This window comes from Tiliqua scincoides, chromosome 11, assembly GCF_035046505.1.
Source record: "Tiliqua scincoides isolate rTilSci1 chromosome 11, rTilSci1.hap2, whole genome shotgun sequence".
Taxonomy (NCBI): domain Eukaryota; kingdom Metazoa; phylum Chordata; class Lepidosauria; order Squamata; family Scincidae; genus Tiliqua; species Tiliqua scincoides.
The window spans coordinates 24,959,009-24,979,857 of record NC_089831.1 but is presented as its reverse complement, the minus strand read 5'-3'; the positions used below and the strand labels follow the sequence as shown (position 1 = coordinate 24,979,857).

Genomic DNA, 20,849 nt, shown 5'->3' with positions numbered 1-20,849 from the left:
TTTTATTGCTTGGAAAACAATCTGCTTGTATTCTCTCTTCTAACATTTGTTTATCTTCCTTAATTAATCTCAGAATATTGACTTGAGGAAGGTAATTTCTATTTCTCTCTATATAGGGTTTATAGGTCCTATGTCATTTCTTATGATATCTCTCAACCGTTTCTATTATTTTGTTATCATTACGAGCATAGGTTCCACCAACTCTCTTTATACATGGAATTTTTTTCTTTTTCTTAAACTCTTAATTTGTGGACCAGTAATTTATCGGTATAAGTTTATAATCTATCTAGTATTACAGAAAGAGAAATATATAAGAAACAACAGCATTATCTGGTGTGCTCCCTGGGGCATTTGGTGGGCCGCTGTGAGATACCGGAAGCTGGACTAGATGGGCCTTTGGCCTGATCCAGTGGGGCTGTTCTTATGCTCCTGTGTTCTTAGCAAAGAAAGAAAAAAGGGGAAAAAGAGAGGGGAATCCCCCCATTTCCCTTCTTGTTTAACTTCACCTCTTTTTTCTAAACTTATGTCCCTTTCCTGCTACTCCTTATATATCATTAATCTGAACAATCTTGTTTCTGAACAAGAGCTGTAAATCAGTATTCACAACTATTAAATTACTTCCTATCTAATCCATTATCTAATTTCTGTTCATTCCTTCCTTTCCCATCACAAATTCTAGGAAGTTTTGTCCTTTTTCAACAGTTTGACTCAAAATAGCCCTATTCTTATAATTGACAAATAATTTCCATTAATAAAATATTTTAATTGATGCCCCACTTTTTTATTTTTACCATTTTAGTTCTATTGGTAGGATAATATTGCAATCTCTTAAATTCATATTCCATAATCAGAAATCCCTTCCAGAGAATGGCTAAGGGTCAAATCCTATCCAATTTTCCAGTGCCAGTGCAGCCCTGCCAATGGGGCATGCACTGCATCCTGTGCTGGGGAGGTAGTCATAGATGCCTCCTCAAGGTATGGGAATATTTGTTCCCTTACCTCGGGGCTGCATTGTGGCTATACTAGTGCCGGAAAGTTGGATAGGATTGGGCCCTCGCGCATTCAAACCCTAAATCAACTTAAACACTGTCACCGGATCATATCCTCAGGACTCCATTTCCTGGAGAAGATTTGGTTTAACAGGGCTTTCCTGGTGGTTTTATGGCCAAGGATAATCTGTAGCCTCTCTGGTCATAGAGTATTAATTGTGTGGCTTTTCCTTTTCTTCTTCCTTCTAGTTGTGGTGACTGTTCGTGGAGAAGTAAGTGGAGCAATGGTTGCCCTGGGGAAAAGTGGGTGAGTGGGTACACACCAAGTGGGGTGTCTGGGGTGGGTACACTCAAGTGGGTGTCTGAGGTCATCTAAGGGGCATTTAACTCAAGTACATGCTTTGGAAGGGTCCTTCCCTTCTCTACTACTATCCACTATAGACAGCTTGTTCAACACCAATCAGCTGATGGAGGTTTCACAGTCTAGTGCAACTCTGTGGATAATCCCCACCTCTCCCAAGGGAGTAGGAGATTATCCTTGTCGCATGGAGGTGTGGTGTGAGGTCAGGGATTAGGCTGTAATCCTGTGTGTGCAAATCGAAGTGCAAGCCCCACTGAACAAAGTGGGGCTTCCCTCCAAGTAACACGTACACTGGATTGTAGCAAAGAAGAGGGGCAAGTTCTCGGTGATCACACAAAGTAGCTTGGTTGCCAAGATCAGCCAAAATGTGTGGAAAGCAGCTGTGCATCTCCACTGATAGAAGTCAGGATTCCACGGGAAATTGTGGGCCACACAGAAGCATGCGCATCAGAAGTGTTGCTAGTCCTGCCCATGTCTTGTCACAGTGGTCCTCCTTAATATCCGGGCTTTGCCCAGTTCATGTGGCTTTGGTGCATGCCATCTCCTCCCCCCCCCCCCCCCCGTGACTATAGAAATCTCCAGCAGTTCCCTGGAATTCCAAACGCCGTTTCCCAAAGTATCAGCTGGCTGACACCCCTGCTGCTCCTGCTTCTAGATCAGTCCCTCTACCGGGATGGTGGTAGACCTGACGGAGTTGAAAGCGCACATGACGGTAAGGACGTTGCAGGGAATGTCCATGGGAATCTTGTGACATAGAATGCAGGCATCCCCAGGGAATAGTACTCTGGCCCAACCCGCTAGCCGAGTGCTAGACCTCACATCATCCGGCATCTGTCTGGGGAGCAGACAGTCAATCACAAAGGTTGTGTGAGGACCTACAAAGCAATACCCTCAGGCCTGAACTGCAGCTGCACAAAATGCTGCATTCAGAATTCAGGATCCTCAGGGTATAGGGGTTAAATTAAAAAAAAAAATCTAGCATTTATAGCAGCAGGGAGAGGCTTGAAAAGTGGTGAAATCCCAATGGCTGGTGTGAGCGGTGTGGTGATAAAAACGTCCTCTACTAGAATGTCATGTGTCCATATAACCCAATTCTTTGCCCCTTAAGAGTGATTTTTAAGGAGCAGCATTTGGAAGGAAAAAAGTAAACATTTGCATGTAGTTTGTCCAGGTTTAAAGACTAAACTTTTCTTCAAGTTTACTAGACTGAACCAGGGTTTGGCCTGGGTGCAGAATTTTGTTTGCCTTGGCACAGCTCTGGCTAAACCGAAAACACTGAGCCACAGTCAACCCTTTCTTTGCTCCCCACTGTGCAGTGGCATAGCTAGAGGGGGGCAAAGCACTAAGTCTTGCAGGAGCCTTACCATACAGTGCAAGGGGCCCCTCCCACTCCCCTTCAGAGCCATTCCAGGCAGTAGGAGTGAAATGGAGGGGTATGCAAATGGTTCTGAAGGAGAAGCAACCCTTGCACACTGCAGTGAGGCTCCCTGCAAGACTTAGTGCCATGGTATTCAAACTGGGGCGTCGCGACGCCCCAGCCTGAGGGTCCTGGTCCCTTTCCCCTTAAGGGGCTGGAGCAGCCAGGAGGCAAGGAGGAGGCAGTGGAGGCGTTTTGCGGATCAAATCGCCCCACTCTCACTTTCCCTGACCCTGGAAGTCTTGCAAGCACTTGCGCCCGGCTCCCCGCAGCCAGGGACGGCTGCAGGGACTGGAGGGTGCATCCCAGTCCCTGCAGCCCGGTCAAAAGGGGAAGTGGGGCTATCGCACACCGCTTCCGGTTTAGCAGAGCGGGGCGCAATCGCTCCGCTGTCACTTTCCCAGACCCAGGGAGCCCTGCTGAAGTTCGCGCAGGGCTCTCCGCACCCCCGGGGGGCTGCAGGGGGCTTGGGCAAGTGCACCAAGCTCCTGCAGCCCCCCTGAGCGGCGTGATTCTGGGGATCGCGCCGCTGCCTCCCCCCCGTACACGCAAAGACTTACTGCGGGATTCAAACTCCTTGCGAGTTTGAAAACTGGAAGCTTAGTGCTTTGCACCCCCTCTAGCTACGCCACTGCCACTTTGCACTCTTGGGCCTGCTCTACTGAGTTTCTCTCTCTCTACTCAGGAGGCAATCACAAAGCCCCTGGACAAAAAGGACCTTGATGAAGATGTCCCCTACTTTGCCAGCATTGTAAGGTAAGTAGCTAAGATCTTTACCAATGGAAAAGTGGTGTTGGGGGCAGGCTTGTTTATTTTGAGTTAAGTCCAGATTTGTACTCTCTTTGAACCAAAGATTTCCAATATTTTTCTTCTCATGGCATACTGACCTCTATGGGCTTCAATATGGTCTTCGACTCTTATGATGTTGCTTCTGACTTCTGGGGGACTCTTCCAGGTTCTGCAGCTCTGTTTCGAGGGCAACTGTCTGTACTGAGAAGTCCGTCTCTTCCTCTGTTGGTGGAAGAAGACGGACAGACAATTCATAACTACAAACAGTTGCCCTAGAAACAGAGCCACAGAACCTGGAAGAGTTTTTTCAACCATTTTCAACTCCTGCAGCACACCTGAAGACCTTTCATGGCACACCAATGCGCTAGGCACAGCACACTGGTTGAAAATCCACTGCTTTAGCGTCTCCTCACCATGTGCAAGAAAGAGCAAGGCAGTCCTAACCTCCTGCTTCTCTCCCTGTCAAATCTCCTGCTCCACAGTACAACTGAGAATCTGGCTGTTTTCATCTGGGAGAACCTGCAGAAACTCTTGCCCATGAAAGCACTTCACAAAATAAAAGTGTACGAAACAGAAGAGAGCAGCATTGTCTACAAGGGGATCACCCGAGCTCCATCCACATCCACGGATGACTGCACAGCGCCAATGCTCTCTCCAGATGACTGCAATTCTCCTTGTGACGGTCCCAATCCAACAGTCACTGCCAGGAGGGGCTGCACCTCCCCTGCCAAGGGCTCCGTTTGATCTGGTGGGCTATGGGATATCCACAGTTTAAGGACAGACATTTGGACCTCTCTGTTCCTTTCGAGTCTTTGGCGCAGCAAGAGGTACTAGCTAAGGAACTGGGGGAGGGGAAAGGGGAACTGTGGTGCTGCCCTGCTTGTACAGGCAGGCCTGGGAGAAGCCTTTTTTTCTCCTGCTGCTATAGCAACTTGTAAACAACTGTGTACCTGGTTGCCTGCAGTGAACAAAAAGGGCCCCCAGGAAACCAGGCAGGGGAGTTTAAAGGTGCATTTAAGCCTATGATTGTAAAGTAGTGTAGGCCAGCAGGCAAGAAACAAACCTTTGTGGATTACCTCTGTGGGATTCTTTTACAAGGCCCTATAACAATGCCAGGAACACCTAGTAGCCCGTCTGGGAACATCACCACAGAAGCAGCTTCTTGGCCTGTTAGTTGCTTTTCCTTGTGCAACATGTACACACCGGGGCCACACAGGATCCTTGCTGCAGCAGAAATGCTGTAGAGAAAGCAGACTCTGAATTTCAGCCTCCCCAGATCTTTGACCCCTGGATGGAAACAGTGATAGTGAAACGCAGCTGCAGCGCAGCCTTGTAGGTTTTCCAGAGAGCAAGAGAAGATGGCAGCAAGGTGAAAGGAACTGGGGCGGTGGGAGATCCCAGATGACCAGTGCCATTTCCCAGGAGGCAAAATGGAGAGAGGTGAAAAGCGGTGTGCCCCAAGGATCTGTCCTGGGACCGGTGCTTTTCAACCTCTTCATAAATGACCTGGAGACGGGTGAGCAGTGAGGTTGCAAAGTTTGCAGACAACACCAAACTTTTCCAAGTGGTGAAGACCAGAAGTGATTGTGAGGAGCTCCAGAAGGATCTCTCCAGACTGGCAGAATGGGCAGCAAAATGGCAGATGCGCTTCAGTGTCAGTAAGTGTAAAGTCATGCACATTGGGGCAAAAAATCAAAACTTTAGATGTAGGCTGATGGGTTCTGAGCTGTCTGTGACAGATCAGGAGAGAGATCTTGGGGTGGTGGTGGACAGGTCGATGAAAGTGTCGACCCAATGTGCGGTGGCAGTAAAGAAGGCCAATTCTATGCTTGGGATCTTTAGGAAGGGTATTGAGAACAAAATGGCTAGTATTATAATGCCGTTGTACAAATCAATGGTAAGGCCACACCTGGAGTATTGTGTCCAGTTCTGGTCGACGCATCTCAAAAAAGACATAGTGGAAATGGAAAAGGTGCAAAAGAGAGCGACTAAGACGATTGCTGGGCTGGGGCACCTTCCTTATGAGGAAAGGCTATGGCGTTTGGGCCTCTTCAGCCTTGAAAAGAGACGCCTGAGGGGGGACATGATTGAGACATACAAAATTATGCAGGGGATGGTCAGAGTGGATAGAGAGATGCTCTTTACACTCTCACATAATACCAGAACCAGGGGACATCCACTAAAATTGAGTGTTGGGCGGGTTAGGACAGACAAAAGAAAATATTTCTTTACTCAGCGTGTGGTCGGTCTGTGGAACCCCTTGCCACAGGATGTGGTGATGGCATCTGACCTGGATGCCTTTAAAAGGGGATTGGACAAGTTTCTGGAGGAAAAATCCATTATGGGTTACAAGCCATGATGTGTATGTGCAACCTCCTGATTTTAGAAATGGATTATGTCAGAATGCCAGATGCAAGGGAGGGCACCAGGATGAGGTCTCTTGTTATCTGGTGTGCTCCCTGGGGCATTTGGTGGGCCGCTGTGAGATACAGGAAGCTGGACTAGATGGGCCTATGGCCTGATCCAGTGGGGCTGTTCTTATGTTCTTATGAACACCAAAGGCAAGAGCTTTTCCACTCACCCTCCACTTCATGCAGCAATAGAGTGTCCAGATGCAAATGAGGGTTGCAGGACACCTCTACCTTTAAGGGTTAGTAGAAGAGGGCACACTTTAGCAGGTGTAGTTTGCAATGCAGGAGAGAGAAGAGCAGCCCCTGCCTAGGTCCCCTCTCCCATGCAGCTACGAAACATCAGTCATTCTCTGTCATGTCTGGGCACCCTATATAATAAACACCAATATCTCATTGCAGACCTAGAGTTCACCTCCCATTCTTCTGGGAAGTAGAAGGAGCTCTTTCCACCTGTCAGTTCTGAGAGGAGCAAGTAAAGGATGAGTGAATGACTAGCAGCCCAATCCTACTCACAGTTTCCTGGGAGTAAGCCCCATTGACTTTAAAGAGACTTACTTCTGAGTAGACATGCATAGGATTGGGCTGTGAGTGGGCAGAGCGGTGATATCTCCTCCCCCAGTTTTTTTGACCAACCCTCTTTTAAAAATGCAAAACATTTCTAAGTACGTTTATTGTTGTTCCAAAGAATTTCAAAAAATGCAGCAGATGTTCCAGAAATACAGCAGACACCCAAAGCACATCCCCATCGTAAACCCATAATATTGAAGATGAGTTCAAAAATAATGCGAAAGGATTAAAAATGCCAGCAAAGCTAAGTTTAAACCTTGCCTCTCTTGATTGTCTTTATTTTTATAAAGCCCTTTAGGTTGACTATATTTATCTGTCCTCCAGCACCTGCCGCAGTGATGAACATATTATTTTCTCTGTTAATTGGGGCAGTTCCCAGAACTGCGCTTGGCACATGAAGGCACATGAAGTGACTTGCCCAAGGCCACAAAAGGAGGAATTTGACACACACACACACACACACACACACACACACACACACACACACACACACACACACACACCCCAGGACTGGCCCAAGACCCCCTGGTGTCTGAGGTAGCTTCATGTCAAGTGCTGCCCTCCTTACCTGGCAAAACCCCTCCCAGTCTCTCCTCCTCCCACAGGAAGGAAGAGAGGGGTGGAGCAGAAGAGTGAATGTGGAAGACAGGAGAGCAGTGCCCTAGAGCAGCACTTTCTCCTCCTGCAGACTTCCTCTTCTGCTCTGACTCCCTCTTCCTTTTCCAATCCAAGGAGTGAAAGGAGGAGGAAGAGAGCAGTGGAGGCAAATGGGCGGGTAGCAGTGAGCACCCCATATAAATTTGTTCAGTGACCACCTCAGTGAGCCTCATGGGTGGACCGTGTGTTTCACATATGGATGTGTTTAACACCATTAATGAAGCAGACTCTTCCCTCCCTCCCTCCCTCCCTCCTGGTGTGCAGCCACCACCAACAAAACCTCCATTAACATGGGACAAACATGCCGTGGAAGCCGTAGGGCATCTGGACGGGGACTCGAGCTCGTCCCAGTTCAGTGAAGTTCTTGGCATCCAGAACGAGCAGGAAAGTGCCTTGGTCCTGAAACATGCAGGATAGACAAAGTCAAGCAGCACTGCAGAAATAAAGTACTTCCTTCTCTGCCAGCAGCAGTTGGACTACAAGGGAACAGTGACCCCACCACGTGTAAGCAGAACATAGCATCCTGCTATACAGGGCTGTGTCCTCTAGAGGGTGCTGTAGAACTGGGTTTTAGCAGCTGCAATACTATGATTAGTAAGAGTATGTACCACTTTTCAACCAAAAAGTTAAAAAAATCAGCGGTTTACAGAGAAAATCAAATTTTGTAACTAAATGGCTGCTAAATGAAAGTTAAAGCAGCAGCTTGTGAAGGAGACTCACCTGTCTGGGAGTGAGCACAACAGACAAAATGATTCCACCATCTTCTGCAGCAGCATTCGGTTCTGGCACAAACACAGGCTCAGAAGGATACATGCTGTCCTCTTTCCAGATCTGGTGGGCAAAAAGAAGGGGAAAGAACAGGCCCTTCATTGATGCTTCTCAGGGCTGAGTTTCCCCCTCACCATCCAAAATAACAGGCTTCAAGGTTGTGTCACAGAGCACCCCCCATCCTTCCATTCTCTAACCTTCAGCTCCTTGGTCTTGATGTCAATCTTGATCAAGGAATCTCCAACCATGTGCCCAAAGCCACAGCCATAGAAGAACTGGTACTTCTTTCCATTGCAACGAGCATAGTTGATCTGGGGGAATTCCAGGCCTCCAGCTTCCTCAAGCCTCTCATCATGTAGACTTTCAGAGGTGCACCAAATCTAGGAAAAAGGACCACCACATCATCACTCTCCAATGGTTGCTTCATATGAATGGAACTCAGCAGCAATATAATGGGGCAGGGGGAGAGAGAGAGAGAGAGAGAGAGAGAGAGAGATGTTGGGCAGAAATCTGTGAGTGGGGTCCAGGTTTTCAGGTTCAGGGTTCCTGACTTCAGAGCCATTGGGGGGGGGGGGGAGTAAAACAGAGGTGAATGCCTCGCTCCAAAGGGGAGGGGCTGCTTGCATGTCGCTTTCAGGCACATGCTAAACTTTGTGCTTTGCACCCCCTCTGACTATGCCACTGCTTGAGCCTGACCTTAGGTTTATATCGTCTTTATGCAAGAAATAGTCTGGGCCCAAAAGAGCAGCAGGGGCAAAAGGCTGTGATACAGAGAGCTAGAGAAGTCCAACCTGAAAATGCCAACTGGGAGATCAGGGCAGCTCCAAAAGCAGCCTGCTCGGGACTGCTGCACGTACCTTCCCATCGGCCTCTTTCACGGCTCTTGCCGATGTGTAGGGTAAGGGGCTGAGATTCTGTCCCACGGGAGTACTGGGGTCCACACTGATGGGCAGGACAAAGCGCCGTGGGTACGGCCTCGCTACTGAATTATATGTCTGCCAAAGAGACAGGAAGACAAAGCAAGAGCTGAATTCTGCACTCTGGCATAGAATCAACCATTAGAAAGTGTGCTCTCTCCACTTCCCAGCCTGGGCTCCTTCCCATTCAAAATTCAGCCTGTTTCTTCCAATTCAGGAGCAGGAATAACTTTTCTATCACCAAATGGGAGTTAATATCCCTTATTACCCCTTAAGGGTCCCCTAATACCCCTAAAGACCCATTAATATCCCTTATACCTCCTAAGGAATACCTCCTTAATCTCCACTAAGGAATGCTTTTTACCCCTAAGGACCCCTTAATACTCCTTAATACCACCTATGAATTTCCCTCCATTATACCCTCTTAATGCCCCTTAAGGACCCCTTAATATTCCTTATTGACTCCTTTATAACCCCTAAAGACCCAATTATACCCGCTTCAGACCTCTTAATGCCCCTTAATATCACTTAATACCCTCTAAGGATCCCCTAATACCAAACACAAGAGATTGCAAGTATGCATTTTGTATATGAAACCCTGGCAGGTGAGAAAGTGCTGTGACTCAGTCTGGAATGTGAAGACCGTCTCATATGGTTCAGACACAGAACCTTTGCCTCCCACAATGTTCTCTAGTCAGGCAGGGCATCCAACGTGGCCCAAAGCAATTTCACCTGGTCCAGGGCTTCCCCAATTTTGTGGAGGTTCTGCAGCCGGTAAACGTCAAGGACACTTCCGTCCTCTTGGCAGCAGATATCAAGGACGATGCAGCCTTGATCTTCAAAGGCGTTGATTTGATGGAAGAACACGAGAGCCTCACTGCAGTACTGCCCAGGCAAGACCTGTGCAAAGAATACAAGACACGATGGCAGTTCTTCCTCCATGTATCTCAGCCCTTCAGTGCCACCTAGAGAACATCTCACCAAACATCCCTTCAGAAGAGCCATTTGTGATCCTTGAAGGAATGCTAATATGTGGGCCTTGCTAGGAAGTCTGTAGCCTGGCCTCCGCTTTGCAGTCTCCTCTTTCTGCAGGGTGAAGCTTAAGTGGGAGGGGGACAAAATGCTTAGTAATATAGTAGGCCCTTGGTAAAACAGGGACCTCAACAGGTGGGAAACCCTGGCCTCTGAGCGGCCCGCTTGGAGGCAGGCTGTGCAGCATGGCCTCTCCTAGTTTGAAGAGGCACTTGCCCAACAGGCTGAGGCAAAGAGGCAAAGAAGGAAGGCCCATAGCCAGGGAGACAGACCAGGGACAGACTGCACTTGCTCCCGGTGTGGAAGGGATTGTCACTCCCGAATCGGCCTTTTCAGCCACACTAGACGCTGTTCCAGAACCACCTTTCAGAGCGCGATACCAGAGTCTTTCGAGACTGAAGGTTGCCAACAACAATAGTAGGCCCTTGGTATCTGCAGGGGATCCATTCCAGAACCTCCCACAGATATTGACTTCCGTGGATAATGAAATCCACAAATGGGAGGGCCTCACTGGACCTGCCAGACATGACCATAAGTGTCTTCCAGTTGTGTCCGGGAGGTCTTCTGAGGCCCTCCAGCCATGGGCTCAGCACCCACAGATACTGAAATCTACAGATTCTGAGCCTACAGATAAGTAGGGCCCACTCTACTGTAATACAGTGCCAGGTGGCTACACATCAGGAATGTGAGACCTCAAATCCCTAGCTACTGTCTTGCCTCTGAGTAACCCTAGATAGTTCCAATGCCCAGAATACATGCTGATTGCTTTGCACAAAATTGCAGGCTCGGGCAATGTAACCAAAGTGATATGATATCCTACTAATTGAAAACAGGTTCCTCGATTTGAGGGAGATTCCAGAACCCTAAGACCTTAAGACTTGCTTTGTTGGGTCAGCCCGAGGTCCCTGTACTCCAGAATTCCAGGTCTGATGGCAGACAGCCAGATGCCCCTGGAAGCTCACCAACATGGTATGAAGGGGTGTTGGACACCTGTCTTGACTGTTGCAAACTCAGAGGCACACTTGCAACTTGTTTTCAGCACCTAAGTTGCTTCATCAATAAAGAACATCTCTGATCGGGTCTCATTCCTTCAAAACTCAAGGATTTTGCATTCATAGGGACTGAACAATTCTGCAGTCACCAGAGCAGCTGCTGCAAAAGCCAGCTTAAGCTGAGCCCGGGGTGTCCTCAGAAAACAATAGCCAGAAAGCCCCAGGTTGTGTTAGACACATACCTGTCCAGTGTGCTTATCCACGATATGGAAGTGGGTCTTGAGCTGAGGCTCCCAGCTGATCCCATCCAAAAAGGACTTCCCCAAAGTCTTGGCTGTGATAAACTTCCACAGGTTCATTTTGAGGGGTTGCTCAATAAAGATGATGTAGTTTTCACTCATTCCTAGGAGGAGGAGACGACGACAAGGCTCTGACCAACTTTTCCAATAATGCTTCAGACTTTTGCAGCAGTGGCGTAGCTAGAGGGGGTGCAAAGCACTAGGTTTTGCAGGTACCGGAACGTCTCCATTTTGCTCCCACTGCCAGGAATGGCTCCAAAGGAGAGGGGGAGGGGCCACTTGCACTGCACATTCGGGCGCCTGCAAAACTTAGTGCTTTGCACCTCCTTTGCTACACCATTGCTTTGAGGCTTGTTTCGCAATCGCATCACAGCAATGAAATTGTGCCCCTCTGCCAAGGGACACCCACCTTTTCTTCTGCACAACCACTTGTTGCCAAAAGAACCTCAAATGGTCCTACAGCCTCTGTACAACAAGTTCATTTACACTCACCCACTGTACTCTATTGCCCATGGTTTGCCCCAACAATTACTACTTACAGGTAAACTGCCTGGATATGGCAGACTCCATTTAATGACCATGGCCCACAGCTATTGATTTGTTAATCCTGCTCAAACACAGCTGTGCTAGTGGCTCACACCACTTCTTGGGGCAAATTAATTCCATTTATTGGGTGTTCTCTTTTTTAATTTCGTAGCCATAGAAGATGACTCTCTCTCTCTCTCTCTCTCTCTCTCTCTCTCTCTCTCTCTGATATCACACACATTGGCTAAGCTACTGTGATGCCTGGTTTAGGCTCAAAAGTTCTCCAGTTCATGTAGCCATGAATCTTCCAAGTCAGTGGGTCTGGCAATTCTATTAGAGGTTGACTGGAAAGGGGGGGAGGGTCTCACCAAAGCTGTGGTAATAAGAGGGCTTCATCTTCTCCTTTGGTTCAATGGTGCAGAGGACTTTCGCACCCTGCAGACTGGTGTCATCAGAGCCAGGCTCCTGCGGGGGGACCCGAATGATGTTATAGTTGGAGCCTGGGAGGAAGGGATAAAGCACATCTGTTCAAAATGGACCCCCACCGCCGGTGGAGCTTCAGGTAGATGTGGCCATATGCACAGCAACATGGAGATGTGCACTGTCACATGACTTTGGAGATGGATGTGTGATGCAAGGTGTTGCTATCAACAGCTGAGAGTTCAGGCACATCTCCACCTCCCATTGCTGTGACTGCTTTAGCATGTCAAAACAGGCCCTGTAACCACTGACATGCGTCAAATTAGAAAAGGTGCTCTATAGGGGGGAACCCCAGTGCCACCCCTACTCTGGCCCTCGAGCAAAGAGCAGCAGCACACTTGGTTGGTTGGCAACCTTCAGTCTCGAAAGACTATGGTATAAGCCTACAGCACCCGGTATTCCCAAGCGGTCTCCCATCCAAGTACTAACCAGGCCTGACCTTGCTTAGCTTCCGAGATCAGACAAGATCGGGCATGTGCAGCAGCTACAAGCCACCCCTTCCTGAGCCACCGGGTCTCACCATATTTCCCATATGAATTCCCCATGTTGTAGGCAGTCCCATCGGGCTCATAATGCGGGTGAGCTGTTGCGCCATTCACCGCAACGTACTTGCTCCAATTCACCTGCAAAGGCAGAGATGTTGATTTTCTCAGGGTTTGAACAGAAGCAGCAGTTTTTGAATGACTGTCCTGGCACAAACGAGATGTGTGGCACTGCACAGGAAGCAGTGAGGTGGAGGTCAGGATGTCAAACAGATTGCCCTACTTCTGACACCTGCTTCTGAAATTCTGGGGAATTTCTGGCTTTTATAGCTTTGCTATGTCATACGTAACCCTAATGAAAAACAAGAACCGCAAGGGCAGGAGCTGAGCTGGGCATTTTTTCTTTGATGTGCTCATTTTGCGAGACCGAGGCAGGTCCCAGAGGGGCTCACAATCCAGGGAGGTTCTGGTTTTCTGTTTCATTGAATTTCTACTGAGTTTGATACTTTTTTATTTACTTCCAAAACTTAATATTCCACTTCTCAACTTTGGTTCACAAGGTGGGCGCACAGGAAATGTAAAACAATTTCATGAAAACAATTAATCCTGTACAAGTCTAGGTGTTGCTGCAGTCGTGTAGCTAGAGGGGGTGCAAAGCACTAAGTTTTGCAGGTGCCTGAATGCACCATGCAAGTGGTCCCTTCCCTTTGGAGCCAGACATACGCCTCTGGTTTGCTCCCACTAGGATGGCTCTGAGGGAGGGGGAGGGGTCGCACGCACGGCACATTCAGGTTCCCATAAAACTTAGTGCTTTGCACCCCCTCTAGCTACACTACTGCTCCTGAGAATGCTGTGGACCAGCTTACCCTTGCAGCTCCCCCCTAACTTTACAAGGGCCTCCCATTTACCTTCTTTGTTTCAAGTGTTTCCAAATCCACTTTGCGCATTAAGTTGGTCTCTGTGCTGGCATAATAGTCCCCTTTGTAGACGACAAAGTTCACATTGCAGTTGTCCGTCGATTCTGGAACACATATTAGAGACTGGCTTGTGAGGGTGGCCTGAAGCACCTGTGGTCCAGCACAGTGGCACAGATGCAAGCACACAGACAGATTAAAATGGGTAAGGCCTTGACACGGGTGAAGACACAGGTAGTGGCCACCTCCCTAGCTGCAAAGATCCGCATGAAGGGAGAATCATCTGGGTTGGTTTTGCTGTGGGCCAGTGAAATGATCCTTTCTTGTTGGTTCATTCTCCGGGGTTATGGTCAACATGGCAACAGTTTCCCTTCTTGCAGCCAGATGTAACACAGCAGCAGTCTCAGCCAAACTGACTTCAAACAATGAGAGGCATATCCTTTGAACTGGATCCTCAAGCAGCTATGGATACCCAGCAGAAAGCAGAAGCATAGGATCAAGTGTTTCCATCGTGTCACAGCACTGTGCGGCCCAGAGCACTGGAAGATGCTCCACAATGGTTTTTACTCAGCCACGGGGCTTGTATGATGGCTTTTAGCCCATTCAGCTGTGCACGCCTGGCATTTAATAATTGTTTCAGATTTTAATTAAGGAAGTTTTGTTCTGCATTAATATAACTTGCAACCCAATCCTATCCGCCCAAAAACAGCTGGGTGGAGCAACACCAACATGGCTACCCAGCAGGGCCAGGGAGGTCGCTTGAGGTCTGATATGGGGAAGGGGACTTTTGCTCATTTTTGTTTTGTTCAAACATTGTTCATTTTCTGCCAGGATTTTCCTAGGGGGAAAAAAACCAAACACCAGGATTAATGCCAAGTCATGGGCAAAGCTGGTCTGACAAGGACACTTACTTGGCACTTCGAATCTCGACATGAAGCGCCCAAAAATGCTCTTGCAGGTATCCGGCATGGCCAGGGTTCCAAACTCGGAGATCATGATCCGGTTGTTTTCACTGTTGGCCGTGTAGGAATCACTCCTTAGGAATTTGCTTCTGTACTTCACAGCTCCATTCTCAATCTCAAACTGGTGCAGCAGAGCCATGCCGTCGAACCAGTGGATGAACCTTAGGTCGGCCAAGAAAATACAAGCAAGGGAGAAGACAGGTGGGTGGGATGTTGTCCCATCAATTTCACTGTTTCAGGCTATAATGTTTTCTGGTTCAAAGCTTACCAGGCACAACCATTTAAACCAGGGGTGCTCAAACTTTCAACTTCAGGGATGCTGGACCTTTAACAAGTGTATAGAAGAGAGAATTTCAGCAGGTGCAGCTTGTCATCTGTGGGATGACAAGTTGCACCTGCTGCAATTCTCTCTTCTATACACTTGTTAAAGGTCCAGCATCCCTAAAGTTGAAAGTTTGAGCACCCCTGATTTAAACCAACCATAGGACAAGAAAAGACTCTGCAGGATCAAGCTGCTGCCACCCACACAAAACTGCAGATGGCCCAGGGAGGGATGTGCAGGGATGTGCCAGAGCCACAGTGCCGAGTCTCAAGTCAAGTCCCAAATCAGTGACCCCACAACATGAGTCAAATCACAAGCCATAGCACACCCCACTGCATCTTGACTCAAGATGCAGAAAAAGATGTGGAAAATTTCAAGTCATTTTGACTCAAGTCAATTGTCACCTGGAGGGTGAAGAAGTCTTGCCTCCAGGTGAGCTGGTTGTCCCTGGAGGAGGAGGCGCTGGCGGCTTTGTGCACCCCATTCCTTTTCCTGTGGGGACTCCCAGCCTCCATGGAGAAGGAATTATTAACAGTATTAACAGTATTTAATGGGGCACACAAAGCCATAAAGCAAGTGCCCCCTCCTCTGGGGAGAACTCGGAAGTGGTATCATGACATTACATGATGTTGTGACATCACTGGCCTGGCTGCCAGGGTGCAGACCTATGTGTAGAGAGAAATCTGGATGGTTGCTATGGGCCTGATGACACAGAACTGTGGTCTCCAGACTCCAGATTTAGAATGAATCAGTGAACAATAAAGATCCAGCAACGTCAAGCAGGACTTACTTGTCTTTTCCAAACTCAAACTTCCCTGGCCCATTCCTCAGAAGCTTGCCCTTGAGCCATTTGGGGAGATGTCCTTCAATCTTAGTTGGGATAGGCTGAGGGGTCTCTTGCACGCTGGAAAATAATGGGGAGATGCATTCCAAGCCTTTCCGGTTGCTAAAGGTGACCTGCGGCTGTTTCTGGCTCGACACAAGGCTCCCCATAACTGTGGAAAAAAAGCAAGAGGTTTGTGGGTGGGAAGGGGACCATGTCTGCTGCCCTGAGGACAGCCCAAACATCACTGCCATGATCAGTATAATTTAATCTCTGAACTTTCAAGGAGATACAACCAAATGAGGCTGCCAAAAGGATGGGTTTGTAAAGGAGAAATTGGAGTATACCTGGATGCAGAAAGATTAATTGTGCAGGTCAGGTGGGAAACTGAGGGCACAATCCTAATCAGGTCTACTCAGAAGTAAGTCCTATTGTGTTCAATGGGACTTACTTCCAGGAAAGTAAGGTTAGGATTGCAGCCTAAATATCTGGCTCCCTGACTTGGGTTGCAATGTTAAAATAATTCACATGTTCCCACTGTCCAGCCCAGACTGAATTAGTGTGCCATGAACACAAATTATAATCTTGCATCCATGTTAGGAAGGCTCCAATTTTCTTTCTCTTTCCAAGGGCCAGTGGCATCACTAGGGTGGTGCAGGGGATGTGGACCACCCCAGGGGGTGAGACCACACTGCCAAAATTATGAAAATCTTGGTATTTTCAAATAATACCAGTGTGTCGCATATCATTTGATGCAACATTTAATGCAATGAAACAAACTGTGTTTAAATGTCTTCATTCAACCAAGTTAAAGTCAAAAAACCAGAAAAGGAAAACACAACTGGCTTATGTAACAAAAAGTGGATTTCTTTAATTCAAAATTGACCAAAGCGGCTGTTCCAAGAGTCGGTAGGTGTTGTTATGTCACAGCGGGGAACCAAGAAGATGTTGGTATGAGTCAGCTCCCATTTCCATGTAGCAGAGCTCAAACTAGAACTCTTATTCAGTTGTGTGAATGTCATCAAGTTGGCCGCTGGTTTTTTTTTGTTGGTTACTGATTTATTGGGCACCCTGTATTACTAAACAAGCAAACAAATAAATAAATAAAGTTCATGGGGAGTGACACCAACCCTTGTGATGCAACTACATTTAGGCTGTGTGCATGCTATTGTAATTTGTTCTATATGGTCTGGTAAGGGAGGAGGTCCATCATGGAGGTGACACAATGAGCTCTTGCACTGGGTGACACAGACCCTAGTGACACTTCTGCCAAGGACACAATCCACAGGTCAACATTTACATGCAGAAAGAGGAAGCTCCTTCCAAGGATCTTGTTTCTTACAAATATGTCTGTAGCACCAACATCCTATCTTACCAACCTTTGACTCAGAATTAAAGCTTTCATCTGTCAGATTTTGCCTTGTTCACTCTGCTATTTGATTAGCCAATTTCTTTTCCTTCTCAGTCCTCTGTGTCCCAGCATATTCTCCTTTAATTGCCTTCTCCTTTTAGTTCTGGGTAAACCATTAACCCAGTGGTATTCAAACTGGGGCGTCACAACGCCCCAGCCTGTGGGTCCTGGCCTCTGCCCCCTTAAAGGGCGGGGGCAGCCAGGAGACAGGGGGAAGACAGCAGCGCGATCCACAGGATCACGCCGCTCATGGGGGCTGCAGGGGCTTGGGTGCACTTGCCCAAGCCTCCTGCAGCCTCCCAGCGGTGCGGGGAGCCCTGAGCAACCTTCGGCAGGGCTTCCCAGGTCAGGAAAAGTGAAAGCGGAGCGATCACACCCTGCTCCGCAAAACCAGAAGGAGGAAGAAACTTGAGCATATGAGGAAAAGGTTAATGCAGCGGTTTTCAAACTCTCCAGGGAGTTTGAAACCTGCAGTAAGACTTGGCGGGGGGGGGGGGGAAGGCAGAGCAGATCTTCCTCCTTCCATATGAACTGAATACAGTGGGGTTTCCTTCTGAGTAGGTACACATAGGCTTGTACTGCAGCCACTCAGAGAGCAGCCAGGCAGCTGTTCCTCCCAGGTGACATTCCAGCCCCAAACCTGCATTTACAGATTTAGAGGATCATTACATAATCAATGCATACCTTCTGAAAGATCAACCTGAAAACCATGAGAAAAACATTGAAAATCACTGCTCTAGTCTAGTACATCCAATCTCAAAGGTTTAAAAATGATTTAGAACCGCAGGAAAATGGAAGAAAATAGACATCTTACCTGGGATGTATTGGAACAAAGACCCAAGAAAAAGGGTGACGTCCTTCAGCAGGAAGAGGAAGAAGGAGAGGATGTAGGAAAACATCTCTAAGACCCCCGCTCAGAGAAAAGCTGCAGATCACTAGCAATCTGCCTGTGTGTTACCCTGCACATGCCTGATCTTGTCTGATCTTGGAAGCTAAGCAGGGTCAGGCCTGGTTAGTACTTGGATGGCAGACTGCATGGGAATACCGGGTGCTGTAGGCTTATACCAGTCTTATACCAGCCTGAGGGACAAAGGTGACGAAATACCTGGGATGTGCAAATCCACCGTGGCTAGACTCAAGCCAGGTTCCAAGTCCCTGCTCTCTTTGATGACTCATGCACGAGTCTTAACAGGTGTGTTTTTTTCGATTCTGACTTGAGTTCCCATCCCTGCTGACCACATACTTTCAGAATAAAAGCCTGGTTCAGTCTTTTTTCCCTGGAGCACAGGCAGCAGGAATGGGGCTGTACAAAACTGGCAATCAGCCAACTGAGTAATCTCTGCCCTGGGGAAGGGAGGATCACATGCCCATAGAAAGATAAAATAGAATTGTGTGCAGCTTGTCCAGCTCAGACTGCCTGCCCTTTCACTGGTGCAAGACCAATTTAGAGCTGGGGGGGCAGCAACCCTGATCACCTGTTGCAACAAAAATAAAGGCATGGGGCATCTTCCAGGTGAGAACATTTCCTAAAAGAGACATTCCCTGGACTGGGGACCATTAGATTTCAACCTGAGTACATTTAGAACCATTTCAAAATGTTTCCTTGACACACCCAAAGATACACTAGCCCAGGGGTGCTCAATAGGTGGATCGCGATCTACCGGTAGATCGCGGAGTGCCGACCCCCCCCCCCTTTCAGGTGCCTCTGGGAGGAAACGCCGGGAGTAAGGCCCATTGTACTCAGTGGGGCTTACTCCCAGGTAAGTGTGGCTAGGATTGCAGCCTCACAGCCTAATCCTAGGCATGTCTACTCAGAAGTAAGTCCTGTTATACTCAGTGGGGCTCAAGGTACACCAACATACATTGTACACATAAATGTTACAATGTTATGAACATTGTAAAAAAAACTCTGGTAGATCTCCGGGCCTTGCTGGGTTTCAAAGTAGCTCTCGAGCCAAAAAAGTGTGAGCACCCCTGCACTAGCCATTCATTCTTTAAAATAAATAAGATGAACTGTCTCAAAATGACTCAAATTGTCATGCTGTGATCATCTGTCAGGAAGTTTTCCTTCCCAAAGAATTATTCTTTTACTTTTTAAGCAGCACTGCTGAGAAACTCAAGCCCTCCATGTTCAATGAACTAGTTATTGCCCTCTTGGTGGCACCAATTTTACTTCCTGAAACAGTGTTTTGCAAGTCTCCGCGCATTCATCGAGTTTTCCGTCTCTCCATTTGTGAATTGTGCTTATTTGGTACATTTAAGCTTGATGCTGGACTAGGGCACTTACATTTCCTACAGTCCAAAACTCCTCATGGCAACAAGATGATCAAAGTCAAGTACTCTCCAAGGAATGTTTAAGCCCAAATGGGCTGCTGGATGTAGAGGACAGTAAATGCCAGGAGAACAAAGCACTAAATAGCTGGCAAAAGTATGGATGCTTATTGTAATCTTCAGTATCATATACTGAATGTAATAAATTATAGGCGTGAACTGCAAGGGATTGAAAATCAAACTGCAAATAATGTATTACCTTTATACAAATCTCTGGTGCGGCCACACCTAGAATGTTGAGTGCCATTCTGATTGCCACATCTCAAAAAGGAATATTGTAGAGCTGGAGAAGGTGAAGGAGAGAGGAATTATGATGTACAGAATGCTGGAGCACTTTCCTTGCAAGGAAGGCCACAACATGCAGGGCTTTTTCGCTTGAGGAAAAAGGCAATTAAAGGGGGACGTGATTGAGATCTGTAAAATTACTCCTGGTGGGGAGACAGCTTTCCTTCCCCTCTCACAGCAGGAGAATTAGGACCATCCAATGAAACTGACAAGTAGGAGATTTAGGATGGACAAAAAGGTGGGACTTCTTGACACAGCACCTAATTAACCTGTGGGATTCATTGCCACAAGATGTATAGATGGCCACTAGCTTCGGTGGCTTTTAAATAGGGATTATTGGACACACTCACGGCGGGCCAGACTTCAATCCATGGCTACTAGTCCTGATGAGCCATTCTCCAGCAGTCCGCCTCTGAATACCTATTGCAGAGGAGCAACATTTGAAGGGGGAGGTCTGTCATCATCTCCTGCTTGTGGGCAGGAGTCTGGTCTAGAGGGTTGAGCCTCCATTTGCCTGAAGATAACATCTGAAGGTCGCCCGTGGGACCTTGAAGCAGCTGACAAGCTGAGCCAAGTTATTCCATCAGCTCTGAGCGTGGGAGGATGGAGGCCAGAATGTGAAACCAGATCAAGAAAGTAACATCTGAATGTTGTGGTTCTTGTAAGATAGAACATTCTTTCAAATTGTAAAAATCCCTACGGGGATTTAATAAGCCTGCCTATGTAAACCACCTTGAATAAAGTCTTGAATAAAGACCAAGAAAGGCGGTATATAAATACCTGTATTATTATTATTATTATTATTATTATTATTATTATTATTATTATTATTATTATTGTGGGCAACCCAAAGGGAAGCAATGGGATGCTTTGGGAAACAGGATGTTGGACTAAACTAGAGGGGCCTGTGGGCCGAAGTCAGCAGGGAACGTCTTATGTTCTTATCCCTTCCCGATTCCAGATTCATCATCACTAGAAGAGCAGATTAGAATGCCCAGCTTAGCCATGATATAAAACAGATGCATGATCCCCCAAACACCCTTTAACAACCCATCTGAACTCATAACAAAGCTATTTTAGGTGCTACAGTCAAAAGGGGATTGTGATGACAGTGC

General features: G+C 47.6%; 1 protein-coding gene across 2 annotated transcripts in view; it reads right to left on the bottom strand.

Moving 5' to 3' along the window:
- Nucleotides 1–7,011: 7,011 nt before the first annotated feature.
- The window catches only part of BCO2 (beta-carotene oxygenase 2), a 41,859-nt gene continuing 28,021 nt past the window's right edge, over nucleotides 7,012–20,849 (bottom strand). For both annotated transcript variants that reach the window (XM_066639362.1, XM_066639363.1), the window contains exons 3-13: nucleotides 15,675–15,879; nucleotides 14,512–14,723; nucleotides 13,595–13,707; nucleotides 12,725–12,827; nucleotides 12,093–12,224; nucleotides 11,143–11,303; nucleotides 9,609–9,776; nucleotides 8,817–8,954; nucleotides 8,157–8,339; nucleotides 7,912–8,022; nucleotides 7,012–7,590 (exon numbers count right to left, since the gene is read on the bottom strand). In XM_066639362.1, the coding sequence (XP_066495459.1) occupies nucleotides 7,477–7,590; nucleotides 7,912–8,022; nucleotides 8,157–8,339; nucleotides 8,817–8,954; nucleotides 9,609–9,776; nucleotides 11,143–11,303; nucleotides 12,093–12,224; nucleotides 12,725–12,827; nucleotides 13,595–13,707; nucleotides 14,512–14,723; nucleotides 15,675–15,879 (1,640 nt within the window). In that variant the 3' untranslated portion in view covers nucleotides 7,012–7,476. The remainder of the gene's footprint in view (nucleotides 7,591–7,911; nucleotides 8,023–8,156; nucleotides 8,340–8,816; nucleotides 8,955–9,608; nucleotides 9,777–11,142; nucleotides 11,304–12,092; nucleotides 12,225–12,724; nucleotides 12,828–13,594; nucleotides 13,708–14,511; nucleotides 14,724–15,674; nucleotides 15,880–20,849) is intronic.